Below are 18540 nucleotides of genomic sequence, written 5' to 3'. Positions count from 1 at the left end.
GACGTGAACAAATGTAAACGTGTCCTAGACGTGAAGAGTCGATCTGCATGATAGGATCACGGCGATCACATGTGCAATGTGAAAACACAGCCAGAATAAGTTACCTCTACAGTAGATTAGTTCTGATAACAAGCAAATAAATAACAAGTAAATCACATTAGACGCCGATCTCATATGCAGCATATTGGACATTTAGTAAGCACAAGGCTTTCTGGTGAGTCTCACGCACTGTTTTTGGGCTGGTGTCATGTGCTCTCTGCTTGATTTTTAATATTTATATCATGTTAACCAAGAATAGTCCATCAAAAATGTATTTCTACTGGGTAGTGCACCATACTATCATCTAGCCAGACTGATAAACAGACACAGACCGGAAGTTAACTTCGGGCCAGGCGCGTAACCAAAACAACGATGAAACCGTCTATATATTGTGTTCAATAAACAACACGTTTGTGATGATCTGTTGGCCAAGTATTTTATGTAATGCTGAATTGCTTTGCTTATGATAATGTAAACCCATGAGGCAAGAAAACCTGAAAAGCATATTCATAAATCTTAAAACCTTTAGCGTTTTTTAATCAAATCCATGCAAAAGTGACTATCGGATCATGTTAGAAAACAGTAGGAATATTCTTCAGATCTATGCAAAACTAAAATATCAGATCTCTGTCATCTGGCCAAAAATAAATGCAAAAGTTGCACATAATGCGGGACACACTCAAGCATAAAGTCCTTGAATCTGAGGGTATTATTGGACCTGGAAAGTCCTTGAATTTGAAGTTAACCAAAGTGTGGGAACCCTGAGCCAACAAATGATAACACAAGAGCGACCCAAAATAGCAGAAGAGGGTTACAGAAAGAGCCCCAAGGAGTCAGAGGACCAAACGCTTTAATAATTTAACATTGTGATGACCTCATAGCCCCTAAAGGAAACCAAGCCCTCGTCAGCGATTGCATTAGATCATCTAGAAGATATTGCAAAAGTTACGCCTAAACATTTTTTTTATCTCTAGTCATCATTTACTCACCCTCATCAGTCCAGACCCGTATGACTTTCTCTTCTGTGAAACACAACACGTGTTTAGCTGAAGGTTCAAACTGCTTTTTATATACAGTGTAGGCTAAAAAAGGCCAAAAAACACCATAAAAGTCAGGGCTGCCCGATTAATCGTATTTTAATCGCGATAACGATATTGGCCTGCTCGTTATTATCCTCAAAACGTGTTTTTTCTTTGGGATTTGCGTTATCTTGCATTGGTAACGAGCCTCTGCTAGCATTCATGCTTGTGGTTGCCAAACGCAACACGGATCTCCTCCTTTATAGGTTGCAAAGGTGCATTTATTCGGCAAATAGTGACAATTCAATCGGGAAAATTGTAATGTTAGTTTATTGCTGTTTATGGAGTTTGGTCTTTTAATATCAATGTCTTAGTGCATTAGCCACGTTAAGCATTTTGTCACGTTATAATTAGCATTTTAGGATGTCCCTATAGCCAGGGACATTATTTTATATTTATGCTACAGGGCCGTTGAATGCTTGAATCTGATTGGTTGATGAATGTTCTGCGGTGTGCAATTATTTTCTGGGAAACGCACAGCGAACGTAGCTCCAGGCAGCTCTCTTGACCGCATTACAGCTCCATGTCATTTTGCATAGTTAACTGTAATAACGGAAAATACAGGACTAAAAAAAACAACAACAACAACAACAACAACAACAACAAAGCAACTTAAAGGCTACAAATTACATTTTTTCACTAGTGAGGTAATTACAGCGCTGTTTAACGCTTTCCCGTTAGCGTTTAAAAAAAAAGTTGCCAGCCACCGCCAGGGTTTTTGACAATTTTCACAAAAATGTAATAGCCCATAGAATATTTTGTATAATGAAAATCTGAGCTTGCAATATATCAAAATAAAGAGCTGACCCTCTTCTTTTAAACATTTTTTTTTATTCTAGGTTTATGCATTCCTTTTTTATCAACACTTGATTATGGGTAGGTTTCATTAAAAAAGCAGTCCATCAAACACTCCTAATGCTTCAGTCCTGGAGCTCGTCCTGGGGCCACATTTTATTCACTAACATTAGGCAGTTTTGATTCATGTGCTGTTTATTGACGATGATCACGTTATTTTTCATATGCATATGATTACATGCGATCACTCCTACTGCGTCTTACTCGCGTGTGTTTTGATCAGGAGATTCAGTACACGCATTGAGAAGATGTGCAATAGCGCCCCCTAGCGTCTGACAGTGAAAACACGGAAACCCAGAAAATTAAGTTATTGGCCTGGAAGCGTTTTCTCACAAATAACGGAAATTTCCGTGTTTGGCGGGGAAAGAGTTAAAGACGCACAGAAGTAGCCGAACTCACACAATCTCACAGCGACTTTCATTCTAGCATCTCTCTCTCTCTCTGTGTGTCTCTCTCTCTCTCTCTCTCTCTCTCTCTCTCTCTCTCTCTCTGTGTGTCTCTCTCTCTCTCTATAACTGCAGTAGATAGTTAGCCTAGAAATCTAGACGCACCCTAGCGGCAGCAAATCTAATCTGCTTGCAACTCTCAATACCCTTCTGAGCTGTAAACGACAAACTCTTGTCGGGCCAATCACATCGTGTATAGATATTGGATACGGCGAATGTTTTATCTGTCAGCGAGCTCTGCTTCACCTTCGTTGCTCTGGTTGGTTGTAGCGCTATCCTATCGCGTGCAGAGGGAGTTTGACAGACAGCCGTTTATCCGCCCCTCAGATTGAGCCGTCAATGGTGAGCTTGCAGACCAAACATCTGGATGTGGCTCCGGCTTGTCAGGCTAGGGATAGTATCAACGGCTCAAGCCTTCGTTACCAGCTTTAAAATGATGTTTCGGAACTAGCAAAAGAGCCGTTGGATGAGACGTGGAAGAAATAGTCCTACGCACAATAGCAATTTAAGTACAAAAACGGACGAATCCCTTTAAATATATCATCGGATCGATGTCTTGAGGTGTGGTAACCGTGGTATAAGCGTAATAATTCACTCCAGGCCGTTGAATTATTAGAACAATAATATATTAAATAACTCTGTGACCACATCACCACCTCTAGTGTACATTATTTTTCTAATAATTCAACGGCCTGTCGTCAATTATTCTGTATATATATATATATATATATATATATATATATATGGCATAGGGTAAAAGTTTGGACACATTACTATTTGTAATGCGTTTGAAAGAAGTTTCTTCTGCTCATCAAGTCTGCATTTATTTGATCAAAAATACCGAAAAAATGTAATATAATAATGTGTGTAAACTTTTGGCCTATATTATATTATATATATAAAAAGAGCATTCTTTGCTTTACGAATTTGCAGGTTAATCCGAATCTGTGGTTTGTCTCATTTGCAAACGAATTGTGTTGCTTTAAAAATCTAATGTGAAAACAGATAAACGCGTTCACCAAACCATGTGTTTTAAATTGATTTACGATCTAACGAAGTTATCATAGTTGGTTAAATGAAGTCAGTGCGTCACCTACAGGCCTTTGGGTGTAGTGCAGGTCGGTAAAGAACATGCAAAATGGCCATAAACACATTAAAATGTTTGACAGAATAATCGTTACCATTATCGTGCAGCCCTAATAAAAGTGTTTAATAAGCACATGCATCTGTTCCAGAATGACCGCGGCGGTCCGAAGGCTCATCTTCAGAATAGCTGGACGTCCATGATTTACGCCCGTCTGTTCTGCGGGAGAGGATATGAGTTCAGTCAGCTCATAGACGTGGCCACACTCGAAACGGACGACGACATCAAAATTTATGCACTTTTCAGGAACTTTTGGTAAGGCAAACTCTTTATCATCATGCTTTATTTTATTGTGTGTAACTAGTCTGTCATCTCAGTTTTTGATGCATATTACTGATAAAATAGGTGTGACTCTTGTGTGTGTGTGTGTGTCTATTTACAGGAACATGAGTGCTGTGTGTGTTTATAGCATGACTAAAATCAGCTCAATCTTCACTTCCTCTGACTTCAACTCCTCCACAGTTCCTGCGAATCACCGGCCTGGAACGGTGAGGGTTACTCCATCACTAACTTTCTCATGTGGACATAAATTTGCCTGACACCTCAATGATAAAACTCATTTGGCTGGTGATTTATTATTTATTGGATGGTGGAGGAGTGAGTTGTGTGATCCAAACCCAGAGTTGGACAAAGTACACAACTTCATTACTTAATTAAAAGTAAAAGTGCTGGTCAAATATTACTCCGTTACAAGTGGAAGTTGAAGAAACAGATTTTTACTGAAGTTTTACTGAAGTACTTAGGTATCAAAAGTAAATTTCCTTTTTTATGTCAGTCCATTATTGTATTATAGTTGTATAAATGCACATTATGATGGTTTAAGCCAGTCAGTGACGCTCCATCTGACACACTAGCATACGACTAACTTAAACTCATTTAAATACTTGTAGAAAAGTTACAAAGCTCTTTATAAAGCGCTGTCACTTTAAGGCCGAATGCACGGATCCAATACACTGATACACATCTGATATTCTCACACTGTTCACCTTCACTGAAGACAGAATCAACTTTGTTTATGTCAATACTCCACTAAATGAGCATTTGGACATCCGTCTTCTTCCATTTTGCTCTAAACTATAAATCAGTGTTTAATAAATGCTGTGAAATCATTGAACTTCACGAGACTCTACAAGAGTGATTCCTGAAAGGCCCAAAAACCCAAACACCTTTAAAAGAAGAAAAAAATCATCCACTGACTTTCAAAGCTGCGACAGAAACGACTTTCCACTTCGAGGACCTTGATAGAAATGTAGTGGAGTAAAGAGGACGATATTTGTCTTTCAGATGGAGTGAAGTTAAAGTCAGAAGATTACAGAAAAAATAATACTCCAGTAAAGCACAGAGACTCAAACAGTGAACTTCAGTACAGGACTCGAGTAAATGAGCTGAGCTACTGTCTAGCCGTGTGTGAATTCAATAATAGGAAATCTCCTGCTTAAAAAAAAGGAAGATGTCATAAAATAAAAATGATAATGTGGAAACGAGTGGAATTAAGTTAAAACAATGCTGCAAATCTAACCTAACGTTAATTACTGCCGTAATAACGGCTCATTTCGAATGTCTACGTGTTTTCTTCTCTTTTGAGCGGTGATGAAAGATAATTCTTGTAAATACTTTCCAGCATTTCAGTAATAAAAGTGTAGGCTATAGATCTTTAAAATGCATCCAAATTACAGAGAAACGCAACAATACGGTGCTCTGCAGGGGTCAAAAAGGATAAAACAGTGAATTATGAAGCGATCTCTTCTTGATATTAAAAGCCCTGAAAATAACAATAATAAAGTCAGTGATTTTTCACCCCAGATCCAATGTAACCTAAATATTTTATTTTTGGATGTAACGTTTGTGCTCATGAAGCGGTGGAGGCATGACATCCGTCGATGCTGTCCAGTGTTGCCAACTATTTTACAAGGAAAGTAGCTAAAGCCTGCCCAAAAAAAAAAAAAAAAATCGCTAAATGTCGCTAGATGACGTCATGCGTTAATTAGCATATTCGTGATGTCATCACGCCGTCCTTGCGTTCAGTCTGCCTAGCGTTTTTCCTCCGTGCTCATTTACTGTATTTTACAATAATATAATACAGCCGACTGTCCAATAAATGTTTTCATTTCCTATACCTTTTTGTCATACAATATATGATATAGTGAACTACAATGTGTAAAATCTGAATTGAGAAACTGGATGAACTAAAGCTCTGTGATAGTGAGTAATATAAGGGATAAGCACAAGAGATGGAACTCATCGTAACTCATTTATTTAAATATAAAACAAAAGAAGCAGATAACATTAAGTGAGAAATCTGTGTGACCTGAGCTGTGTGCTCATGTGTAGCTCGATCGCTCACGTCTGTCAGCGGTGGAATGTAACGAAGAACAAATACTTCGTTACTTTACTTAAGTACATTTTTACGTATCTGTACTTTACTTAAGTAGAATCATTAGTGCATACTTTTTACTTTTACTTCGTTACATTTTGCAGCAAATATTTTACTTTCTACTCCACTACATTTCTACAGCATTTCGTTACATTTTCTGATCAGTTTCAGGGCTGGAGATTAAGGTTTGTTGGGATAATTAATGGATAATAATCGGCTAATGTATGAACTGACGGTTGTGTTGACAATCGCGCAGCCTCTCGAGGAGAAATGGAAACAAACCAACGACGCTCGTACAGAAAAAACTCAGTAGCCTAACATAAATATGTGACTGTTTTGATAACGTATAATACAGTTAAAAAACATCACATGACACGACCAAGAGTGTGTTTTCCTGAATACCATCACGACTGAAAATGTGACACTGATTTCTTGACAGTTCCTTAAACAATTCATTAAAATTGGTCACTTATATTTTAGATGCAATATAAACTGCTTTTGTTCTATTAGAGCAGCGAAAATATTTCCAAGATCATATTTCCACATCAGAACCACAACGCATCTCACAGCAAGTGTGTGTTACTGAATGATTCAGTGTTTGAATGAATCGGATGAATCAAAGATTCAATGACCTGTTCGTAAACGACTGCCTCATTCATGAACGAATCAGCCGTTTGAGCGAACCGACTCAATGTCTCACTCATTAAGACCTGCCGCCACCTACTGGTGGTTTAGTTTAATGTTTAAACATTCTTTACAACGTTTCTTATTGTATTAAAAATATATAGTTAAAACAATCTCATAACATTATTTAATGCGGTTGTAATTAGTCAGTGTAAATTATTTAATTTAACCATATAGCGTTATTTTAATTTAATTTATTGATCAAATTTAAGAATATAAAAGGAAAGCTGAAGCATATCCTATATTTAAGATTAATCCTCATAAATATGAAGATTTAAATACATCAAAGCTGATGGAAAAGTTCTTCTGAATATTGATATTTAACTCTGCAGATCGTCCTGATATTGTGAGTCAGAATGTAAACTGGGCAGCAGATGATACGCACAATTAGCCGACATTAACCCAAAACTAACTGAATTAAAACGCCACAGCCCATACTGTTTACTGCTTTTTAACGATTAGAATATAGACATTTAGAGAATAAATTGTTATACAAGTACTTTTACTTATAATACTAAAAGTACATTTAAAATCAAGCACTTTTTACTTTTACTTAAAGGTGCACTATGTAGTATTTTTGCAGTAAAATATCCAAAAACCACTAGGCCGGTGTTATATATTTTGTTCAGTTGAGTACCTACAATATCCCAGAAGTTTCCAACTATTTGTAAATTGTGAGAAAATTGCTATTTTAACTGAGGACCGGGACGTGTCAGCATAGCGTTTGAGAGAGTCGCCTGTCAATCGCGTCATATCTGCGTTACCCTCGGTTTCGGCTTTTATTTGGCAGGAGCGCTTTACTCTTAGCAGTGTGAACAAGTGAACGCACGGAGTAACGTCATAACATCGTTTTAAACACACTTAAATGTATCTAATATGATAAACAGAGCTACATTACCTCAAAATCATAACCGGAAGAGCGGATCTGTGCAGGCGCCCGACGACTGTGTCCCGTCCCGTCATAATAAAAGTCCTGGTATTCGCGAGGCGGGTATTTGTTTAACAATCGCTCCAGCGGCCGTGCTCAGGTCCACAACACTCGCTCCTGCTCTGCTTCACTACAGTAACTCCAATAACCGCATGCATGAACGTGATTTCTGCCCGAGTCCTATTTTCCACCGGCTGTGATGAGAAGACCACATCTCCCAAGATGCTGCGCTCACACTTTGCGTCATCAAACTACGCATTTGTTTTGAATAGGCGCCCTCCAGTGGACGGATAGCTCCATAGTGCACCTTTAAGTAGGATTGTCGTTGCAGTACTTCTACTTAATCAAAAATAGCTCTGGTTATTTGTACTTAAGTACTGAGATTCAGAACTTCCTCCACCACTGGCTGCTGTGTGTGTGCGTGCAGCTCCTCTTAAGCCTAGTTCAGACTGCACGATTTTCAAACTCGTCGGGTCACTGCTCTATTCACACTGCATGACTATCTGGGTTATTATTCAGTCACTGCTGTGTTCACACTGACCGATGGTTTGACGACAGAGAGTTCACACTGCATGACTGAACAAGAGGAAGAATCGCCGACAACTCTCTCTCTCTCCGGTGCTCAAACTACGTTTCCCAAACACACGTGCGATGTGACAAGTAAACAACGCGAGATCACACGTGCGTCAGACCGGAGTTCTCGGGCGAGACTTGGAATTGTTATTAAAAATGATAAACTGCACAAAGTTTGCTTCAAATTGTATGTGCGCTGATTTGTGGAGAAAAAGAAAAAAGATAATGGCGGAAGAAATTGTTGGAGAGACAGAGGGAGCCAGGATTTTGTTCTGCAAAGACAGTTTGAGGTAAATAAATAATTATTTAATGTGCTGCTGCTGTGGCTGGATGTGCAAATGTTTGGCGTTTGTTTCTGTTTGATAGAATTGTAAATATATCTATTAAAATACTGAAATTCTTCTTTATAACTCCTCCCTGAACCTCCTGCTGCCCTGTATCTCACTCTCTCATTGGCTGTCGGTGTAATTTTCAGTCAGAACGCTGTTCACACAGCAGGAGTTTCAATCGCCGACAGGTCCAGATATTTAGCATGCCAAATATCTCACCGGCGTCGGCGACTCGTCGGCGATTCTCTCTGATCGCGTCTTTGATCATTCATACTGCGTGATTGTCACTCGCGTGCACGAGCACCGATTTGCCTGTGATCTCGGGCATTTGTCGGCGATTTCACAAAACCTGTCGGCGACTCAAAATCGGGGCAAAAATCGGGCAGTGTGAACTAGGCTTTAGCCATTCACTGAACAGGGCAGACGCAGAGAGAGGTGTGTGTGACGGCTGAGGGGAAAAAAGACCTCGTGCTCGCAGGACAGTACTGGCGACATTTGTAAACTAAAGTAGCTGAAGTTTGTCCAAAAACTCGCTAGATTTGTCACTAGTCGCTTTTTTGAAAATAAGTTGCTAGAGGGGTCTGAAAAGCTGCTAAATATTAGTGGTGTGCATTGGCACTGCCTTCACGATTCGATTACGATTCACCAGGTAACGATTCGATTCTACGATGCATTGTGATGCATCAAAATTCTACTGCACACAAAGCACATTTTTCATCAGTCATGAGGCAATACAAGCAGATATTAAACAACAGATTGTATTGGCTGCTATGTGTCTCCAGTATCTTTGACATAAAAGTTATTAAATAAAATAAAATGTAATTAAATAAAATGCAATTAACCCTTAAATGCGTGACTGTTTCACCAAACATTCTTACATATTCAGGTCGTTAGCGACCCAGATCTATATTTAACATGGATAGACCTCTACCTGTCGTGATAATATATAAAACTCCTGATTTTAGAGTAACAGCTACAGAATAAAATAAAACCTATTTCGTTCCCTTTTGGAGCTTGGAAGGATTCAGTGTGAGCAGATGTTTAATACCATCATCATATGACCTCGTCAGAGCTCGTTTACCAGTATATTCAGCATCTCTCTCATATTCGCCATCTCCAGCATATTCTCCAAACTCTTTTTCAATGTCTTCAAAATCAATATTTTGATCACTGACAGCTTCTTGACCACATCCATCATCAAGAGACAGTGACACTAACATATGATTGTGTTTAGTACTTGCTCTCTGAAGTAAATCACTAAAGGCGGGCGTACACTGTGCGAATTCGGACACTCGGAAGGTCGTGAGATATTGCAGACACTACAAGTCATTTAATTTGATCATCGCATCAAATCAGCTGGTACACGGCACGACTGTTTGCACCGCGAGCCGGCCGCGATCACACGAGTTTTCATGTAACACAGACACCGGAGCTTTCAATGTTGCTGCTATAGCTTCAGATACAAAAAATAAAGAAAAAAGGTGTGAAAATGATTTGTTGAAAAGCTGAGAACAGCCATTCCTTTTAACCGAAACAACCAGAGGAGAGAGAAGAGTGCACGTGAGAGAGAAAGTGTGTGTGTGTGTGTGTGTGTGTGTGTGTGTATGTGTGAACGCAGTATGTGGCAGCCACTGAGCTAATAATAGTAGATTGAGCGTATGTGACGTGCTTGTGCATGATTTGGCAATAGGGGACAGTCATATGCTGGTAAAAATTGGGCCGACTCCCCGAACTTTTTAAACATGTTTAAAAATGATCGTAAGGTCGGGAGGTGCTTAACGTGCTCGGCTCGTCTCGTATTTCCTCTCACACGGTGCGAGCCGCGACCATACGAGCATCCACGATGTCCACGCGATTTCTCCCGAGAAAAAAAAATCGTCTGAGAGTTCGTACAACAGCAAAAATCGCACCGTGTACGCCCGCCTTAACCCATTTCAAGTTTTGCAGATTATAATTGTTTCGTTTTCTGTCAGAGGTAACTATGAGTGAAACGTCACTTCATCATTGGGTATCAGACATTGCCACCTTGTGGAATAAAGGTGAATTGCGCCGTATTTCGTCATTATAGATTAAGTTATTATTGTGCAAAAAATATATACGTACAATCCTACACACCTCGGGTCGTTAGCGTGTTTTTAATAACCCGTCTATCGCGGGCATCTCCCTCCGCCTCAGTCATCTTCCTTGTTGTTGTTGTTATTCTCCCGGAACCGGAAGTATTTGAAACTTCACAACTTTATCGTCCGCCAGAAAATAAACAGTGACATAATCGATTATGGCACTTCGCCGCGTCGATGCTGAATCGTTCATGCCTGATGCATCGCCGAATCGATTATTGTTGACACCCCTACTAAATATAGCGACAAAGTCACTAAGTTGGCAACACTGATGCTGTCTTTCAATTCTACAATTATTGTAGCGCTCCTTGGATTATTTTTCATCATCCATTTCCTAATATTTTATTACAGATTAATACACTGTATATAAAAGTATTTAATTTACAAGTGTCATGCTTGTGATTAATGACATCATTACTGATTTGTTTATTCAGAACAAGAAGTAACTTTCTTGTATTCTACTTTTCATTGTATTACTGTAACAACAGCGCCCACTACATGTATAAATAAAAAATAAAATAAAATAAAAATCACAGACTAGCCGCTGTAAATGATTAAAATAACTTGCGAGTCACGACCCCACAAGAAACAATTACCGTCGGAGTAGGGCTTATGACTGTAATGCATGAAGACTAAAGCTGCTGGGATGTGGTGTGTGAAACGCGCTATACAAATAAATGACTGGTACTGTCAGTATCCAGTGTCATGTTTTATTTACTATCGGCACTTTTACTAAATGATTCATTCTGGAATTCTGAAACATAAACCAAAGAAAACAACTCCAGAAGAATCATAATGATTAAAAACGAATCTGTCTCGTAATGTTTGTCTTTTTGATTACTGTGTACTTTGTGGCTTTTATGAGGGAATGAATGAACTACGTATCTCATAAACTGAAGGATGTAATCGGTGCCACGTCATACACCACTCAGACATAACATTATGACCACCATCCTAATGTTGTTATATGCTGACTCATCGAGGCATGGACTCCACTAGACCCCTGAAGGTGTGGCTGTGGTATCCGGCACCAAGATGTTAGCAGCAGATCCTTTAAATCCTGTAAGTTGTGTGTTTGTTCAGCACATCCCACAGACGCTCGATTGGATTGAGATCTGGGGAATCTGGAGGCCGAGTCGACGCCTCAAACTGGTTGTTGTGCTCCTCAAACCATTCCTGAAGCATTTGTGCTTTGTGTCAGGAGCATTATCCTGCTGGAAGAGCCACAGCCACCAGAATACCGTTTCCATGAAAGGCTGAACATGGTCTCAGCAATGCTTAGGTAGGTGGAGCGTGTCAAAGTAACATCCACATGGATGGAGGACCCAAGGTTTCCCAGCAGAACATTGGCCAAAGCATCACACTGCCTCCGCCGGCTCGCCTTCTTCCCATAGTGCATCCTGGGGCCATGTGTTCCCCAGTTTGAGCTCCAGTAGCTCGTCTGTTTGATCGGACCCCACGGGCCAGCCTTCGCTCCCCACGTGCATCAATGAGCCTTGGCCGCCCATGACCCTGTGGCCGGTTCTCCACTGGTCCTTCCTTGGAGCACTTTTGATAGATACTGACCACTGCAGACCGGGAACAGCCCACAAGAGCTGCAGTTCTGGAGATGCTCTGACCCAGTCGTCTAGCCGTCACAATCTGGCCAAACTCACTCAAATCCTTTATTTTGTTTTTACTTACACTGATTATCAGTGTTATTCACTTCATAATGTTATGCCTGATCGGTGTATATATGCATCAGAATATCATCTCCTCAATTCCCGATAGATTCTGAATGCCCGGCTGTTGAGCTCTGTAGTCTGATCAGTCACCATTATCTTTCCATTCCTCCTCTCTAACTACTCCTCTTTTTTTAGTGTGTGGATGACAGTACTCGGCTAAGCAGTGAGGTGCTGACGTTCATGAAGGAGCGTCCTGAGATGAAGGATTGGGTGATGCCAGAAAACGAGCCCCTGCTGTTCAGACACCACCATTACACACACATCCAGGTGGACCGAGAACAGAACAAAACGGTCCTGCTTCTGTCTCTAGGTGCGTAAATCTGTCACTAGCAGTAAAAAAAATGACTTAAAGGTGCAGTGTGTAACATTTATGAGGATCTATTGACACAAATGCAATATGATTTACATAACTATGTTTTCAGTGGAGTATAAAGAGCGTTATGTTTGTATTATCTTAGAATGAGCCGTTTCTATCTACACACACCGCGGGTCCCCTTACATTGAAGCCGCCATTTTGCGACGCCATGTTGCTATGGTAGCCCTAAAGGGACAAACTTCTCTACTGAGTGCTGGCTACTCTCTGCTGTCTCAGACGACCACATCTTTGTCCGTGCTCTTATGTACTTCGAAAGAAAGCCAATTCAGAACCTCACCACTAGATGCCGCTAAAATCTACACACAGCACCTTTAAATAAAATTATTGACTTGAGTACAAGTAAAAGTACTGAAAAATAATATGACTCAAGTAAAATAATTTTTTTAATAATAAACCCAACCCGTCTGTGATTGGCCGAAGCGAGTCAGACCAGTCTGTGATTGGCCGAAGTGAGTCAGGCCCGTCTGTGATTGGCCAAAGCGAGCCAGACCTGTCTGTGATTGGCCGAAGTGAGTCAGGCCCGCCTGTGATTGGCCGACGCGAGCCAGACCCCTCAGTAATTGGCCCAAAGCGAGCCAGACCCCTCTGTGATTGGCCGAAGCGAGCCAGACCTCTCTGTAATTGGCCCGAAGCGAGACAGGCCCTTCTGTGATTGGCCAAAGCGAGCCAGACCTGTCTGTGATTGGCCGAAGCGAGTCAGGCCCGTCCGTGATTGGCCGAAGCGAGCCAGACCCCTCAGTAATTGGCCCGAAGCGAGTCAGGTCCGTCTGTGATTGGACGAAGCGAGCCAGACCCCTCTGTAATTGGCCCGAAGTGAGTCAGGCCCATCTGTGATTGGCCGAAGCGAGCCAGACCTCTCAGTAATTGGCCCGAAGCGAGTCAGGACCGTCTGTGATTGGCCAAAGTGAGTCAGGCCCATCTGTGATTGGCCGAAGCGAGCCAGACCTCTCAGTAATTGGCCCGAATCGAATCAGGACCGTCTGTGATTGGCCGAAGCGAGCCAGACCTCTCAGTAATTGGCCCGAAGCGAATCAGGACCGTCTGTGATTGGCCGAAGCGAGTCAGACCTCTCAGTAATTGGCCCGAAGCGAATCAGGACCGTCTGTGATTGGCCAAAGCGAGCCAGACCCCTCAGTAATTGGCCTGAAGCGAATCAGGACCGTCTGTGATTGGCCGAAGCGAGCCAGACCCCTCAGTAATTGGCCCGAAGCGAATCAGGACCGTCTGTGATTGGCCAAAGCGAGCCAGACCCCTCAGTAATTGGCCCGAAGCGAATCAGGACCGTCTGTGATTGGCCGAAGCGAGCCAGACCTCTCAGTAATTGGCCCGAAGCGAATCAGGACCGTCTGTGATTGGCCGAAGCGAGCCAGACCCCTCAATAATTGGCCCGAAGCCAGACAGACCCGTCTGTGATTGGCTGAAGCGTGGGGCTCCACCGCAGGAGTTGTAAAGGGCTTGTTAAATACCAACTTTAATGTTACATTCTGCATTTATAAATCCCAATTAATTTTTTTTCAATGTAGGACGAAAATAATGGAATTTATGATCACATTTATATATTGTATAATATTATATTTTATATTGTATATCCGATTGAGTTTACAAGGCTACTGATCCCGTAATGAGAGAAATGTCCTAAACAAACTCTAAATGTTAAGTCGTCTCACAGTCATTCGTCTGCGCACACTGTAGGTGTTTATGATCATGATGCAAAACTCAAACATCCTGTTCAACTCATTTCACACTAGAGAAGTCACACAGGTTATAAATGACCAGCGGCTACAGGAAAAGGCACAGACATGTAAATGCTAGAAACAATGTAATGAATCATTGATCATGTTATTAGTCAGATGACTGAGGCTGAATGGATGAGAAGCGTGTGAGGAGTGGAGGAGGATTTATCAGTGATGCAATCTAATGGTTTCCATCCCTAACCAGATATCATTATTAGGCAGTAGGTAGAGGCATAATGTAATGTGTCCATACGGTCAAACTTTCATATGCCACCAGTCGCAGAATGCACTGTGAAAATATCTCACCGACTATTTCATGTAAAAGCAACATGTGACATCAAACTTAACTTGGATAAACGGTGTTAGTTGAGCATCTTGAATGCTTGCCATGATCGATCGTTGTTTAAATTAACAATCAATCGATTAATCGTTAGCAATGTTTGACATTAATAGAGTCACCCAAGTAAACGTCACACACCTGTGTGTGATAGGTGCGTAGGAGAGCAGGACACAAGGGTCCAATTATCAACAAATGAAAAAAGAAGTCCCGCACACTACCAACTTGCAATTAAAAGTGATTTATTCTTTCATAGCAACGTTTCGATCTGTCGATCTTCCTCAGGCATGAAAAAACATCCGTTTCTTTTAAAGGTACCAGTGACCAATCACAATCTCAAGGTCAAGGTAAACCAATCAAAATGAATAATAGAACACATTAACATAAAATCTTAAAAAATTGTGACGTGATGATTTTATGCTAATGTGTTCTAATGTGTGTTACTGAACGATTCAGTTTAGGGCTGTCATTTTTGAAAATAATCTAATTCAAACGGATATCAAATATCAAGCAATATATTCGAATATTTTGTAGTATAGTAGTAGTCATTTATAGCCCCGTTTCCACCACAGGAACTTTACCCAGGAACTAGGAACTTTGGGTGGTACTTCGTGTGTTTAGACCGCAGGAACCAGGGTATAAATGAAGTTCCGGGTAAATATTTCCCCCTCCAAACGGCGCTGCTCGCGAGGTAGTACTTTTTCAAAGTTCAGGAACTTTCGAGGGCGGGACTTGGGCGCTGAACATGCTGATTGGTTGAGCTCAGGCAGCATTTTAGTTCAACCGGCATCTTTAAAAGTCTTTTGCGAGGTTCGTTCTGCGTTCAGTAAATATCAGTCTTGCTCTCTGTCTGGTGGCGCGCGGTCGTCTCAGCCATCTCACGTTCAATGTCCGTAATAGCTGATAATAATATACATTGTCATTTTAAATCTAGCTTTACAAGCTTTCTGAATATGCTGCATGCTGCTGAATCTGCATATTAGTGCTCTTTTCTGTCGTTGTTAATTACCTCTTTAGTAAACCTATACATAACCAGCAAAAGCAGCACAGCTTGAATCTCTTCCATACTCGTTATTAATTTTTTTTCACCATGTAAACGACCTGACCGATTACTTTTAAGTGTGTGTCCTTACATGACGTGACGGCGCGCACCGCGCTCATGTTGACAAGAGAGGAAAGTATTTTTCTGAGGGGTAAACTTTTTATTTCGTAAGTTATGAAGATAATGTTGGAGTAATGACACAGCGTATATTGCCCCAGGCAGTTTTTACTTTAACTGCGCCTGACAGAAGAATTTTTTTTCTGAGATGATTATTACACTTTACAACAAATAGCTATAAATAAAACTGTATTAGTCCTGGTGGCCGTTAAGAGTTGCTATGGCTACAGTTAACACACTCCAGCTGCTGGAGAAAACAGCGGCGACATTTTTGGTGTGGCAGACAAACTGCATGTGACAAAATGATTGCGATTGAAAGTCATCACATGTAAACACCAGATCGGTTTAGATAACGTCTCATGTAAACAGTTCACTAAATCTTTCAATCGGTACACTTAAAAATGATTACATGTCCTTCACTGATTTGGAGGAGCAGTCGCGCGCAGTCCTACATCACCGGACTAATTTGCCTAATCTTCTCGGAACTTTATCGCGGTCGAAACGCAGACAGCTGCAGGTCTGGGGGGAGAAAAGTTCCTGTAAAAAAGTTCCTGGTACAAATTGTTCCGGGTAATTTTGGTGGAAACGGGGCTTTTGTAGTATATGTTGTAGTAATATAAGTAGAGACGAGCCGTCACCATCTTGGCAGCGCATCATCGCGCGTCACTCCCGGATAACAGAAAATGGACAAAGAGGCGGGGCTTAGGGGATGTGGGCGGAGCCTAGGTGATGTAATGACTATAGACAGCGGATAAATGGCTATCCACCTGTCACTCAAAGTAACCACGCCCTTAATTATGCAGAACTTTAAGGCTTTATATAACGTAAACGAATGAGTTATAAAAAAAATTCACCCCTCACAGTCGTCATGACGGGTAAAATTAGCCGTATAGACCAAAACCACAATTTGTCCCAGACTCTAAACATGTTTTTTTCTGCTGTAAAGTTGAGCATTTTAACATGGGGGTCTATGGGATTCTGCTCCTTCTGGAGCCGCTCTAGTGGCCAGTAGAGGAATTGCAGTTTATATTACTACCGTATCGGCTTCAAGAGAGATCGCGGGAGGAACCGCTTGGTTTACAGCAGTGGCTTTATAGCGACAGCATCATAAGGTGTGCAATTGATGCTCAAAATGCCAGCTTCCTCAAGTGAATGAGAAGGGTTTAGTCTAATATAATGCAAGAGGAAACACCGTGTCTTGTTGTTTTATCAAAAGTTCTCATTTCCTCACAGAAAGTGGGCGGGTCCATAAAATCCTGGAAAATCCGCTTTTCGTCATCGCGGAGTATCTGCTGTTCCCACGAGGGACACACATCACCAGCACACTTCTGGACACTTCTGAGGTACGCCACAAATAACCTCCATTTACTCACATCAGACACCTGAATGCATACTAAAAAAGGGAATGAGCTGATAAAATGTCTATTTTGTCACTTAGGATAAAATAGGGATGCACAATATGCTAACACTATTTAGTTTAGGGTCCAAACTGCGCTATTAACTATGGGTTACAAACATGCATACCCCTAAGATATTGGCTGTTTATCATTACTTATAAAGTAAATATTAACACCTCACTGCATGGCCGTACTGTACATGCATTAATCATACCCAATAATGTAAGCAGGTTTATAGATCCCAAATGTTAGGAGCGTGTGGGGACATTCTCCCCCAAGAAAATTTAGATTTCTATTAGAGGTCGACCGATAGTGGATTTTACCGATACCGATAGCTAGGTTGGACCTCGCTTGCCGATAACCGATTAATCGACCGATATTTTTAAAAAAGATACTAGATTAAAATACAATAATAATACATAAAATAACAGGCAAAAAAGCAGTGCTGAACTTTATTACAAGAAATTTAAAAAAGTACTGAACCATGAAAATGTGTTAAATTTCATATGTAAACATGAAAATATTAAAAGTTCTGACAGATAAAAAATTCTACAGAAAATAACTAAAACATTAAAATATTACAAATAAATGTTTCTTTAACTATAACCTAAAAACATGTGTGTAAATGTCAGGTAACAGACTGCAAATCCCCATTTGTTAACAATGATGTTATTTAGCTTACATGAACTAAATGCATTATGTAATGTACATTTTACAGCATTTATTCATATTCGATCAATACAATTCTACCTTAATCATTCATGTTAGTTCATAGTGCATAAAAAAGGTTAACAGATATAACAATGAATAATACTTCTACAGCATTTATTAACCTTACTCAATGTTACAAATTGAATATTATTGTATTATATTAAGTGTTATCATTTCATATAAATCCAAACAGTTCGCTTTTTTAGAACACAACGGTTTTCTTATCAAAATAACAACATATGTATTGACGTCTAATGCGTTTATATTTCTGTTGGATGCATGATACAGTTTCTCACATCAAAAAAAGTTTCTCCGTTACATCGTTTTAAATGCTTGAGGTAACCGTTGCTGCTAATATTAGCGTCCTGTCAGCCTCGACGACAAAGTACATATACTGGTGTTCTTCCCCTGCTAAAGCGTCTAGTCAACCAATCAATCACTTTATAATGATTAGGCAACATGTACTGAAGTGTTCTGTATTCATACCGTTTCTCTGTTGGTGTTTTAAACGCGCATCAGATGTGTCAGCGCGCTC

At 40.5% G+C, this 18540-nt stretch overlaps 2 protein-coding genes across 7 annotated transcripts in view; one reads left to right on the top strand and one right to left on the bottom strand.

The window, feature by feature from the left end:
* LOC137043098 (synaptotagmin-11-like) overlaps nt 1-18540 on the bottom strand; it is a 69815-nt gene that overhangs the window by 32178 nt on the left and 19097 nt on the right. The window lies entirely within an intron of this gene.
* The window catches only part of LOC137043092 (semaphorin-7A), a 49063-nt gene that overhangs the window by 18471 nt on the left and 12052 nt on the right, over nt 1-18540 (top strand). For 4 of the 6 annotated variants that reach the window (XM_067419192.1, XM_067419191.1, XM_067419196.1 and 1 more), the window contains exons 8-11: nt 3655-3818; nt 3946-4051; nt 12428-12602; nt 17131-17240. In XM_067419192.1, coding sequence (XP_067275293.1) covers nt 3655-3818; nt 3946-4051; nt 12428-12602; nt 17131-17240 — 555 coding nt within the window. The remainder of the gene's footprint in view (nt 1-3654; nt 3819-3945; nt 4052-12427; nt 12603-17130; nt 17241-18540) is intronic. The other 2 variants (XM_067419194.1, XM_067419193.1) reach the window with 1 other exon arrangement.

This window comes from Pseudorasbora parva, chromosome 16 (assembly GCF_024679245.1).
Source record: "Pseudorasbora parva isolate DD20220531a chromosome 16, ASM2467924v1, whole genome shotgun sequence".
Taxonomy (NCBI): Eukaryota; Metazoa; Chordata; class Actinopteri; order Cypriniformes; family Gobionidae; genus Pseudorasbora; species Pseudorasbora parva.
The sequence above is the reverse complement of the archived record's forward strand: the minus strand, read 5'-3'. Positions and strand labels throughout refer to the sequence as shown.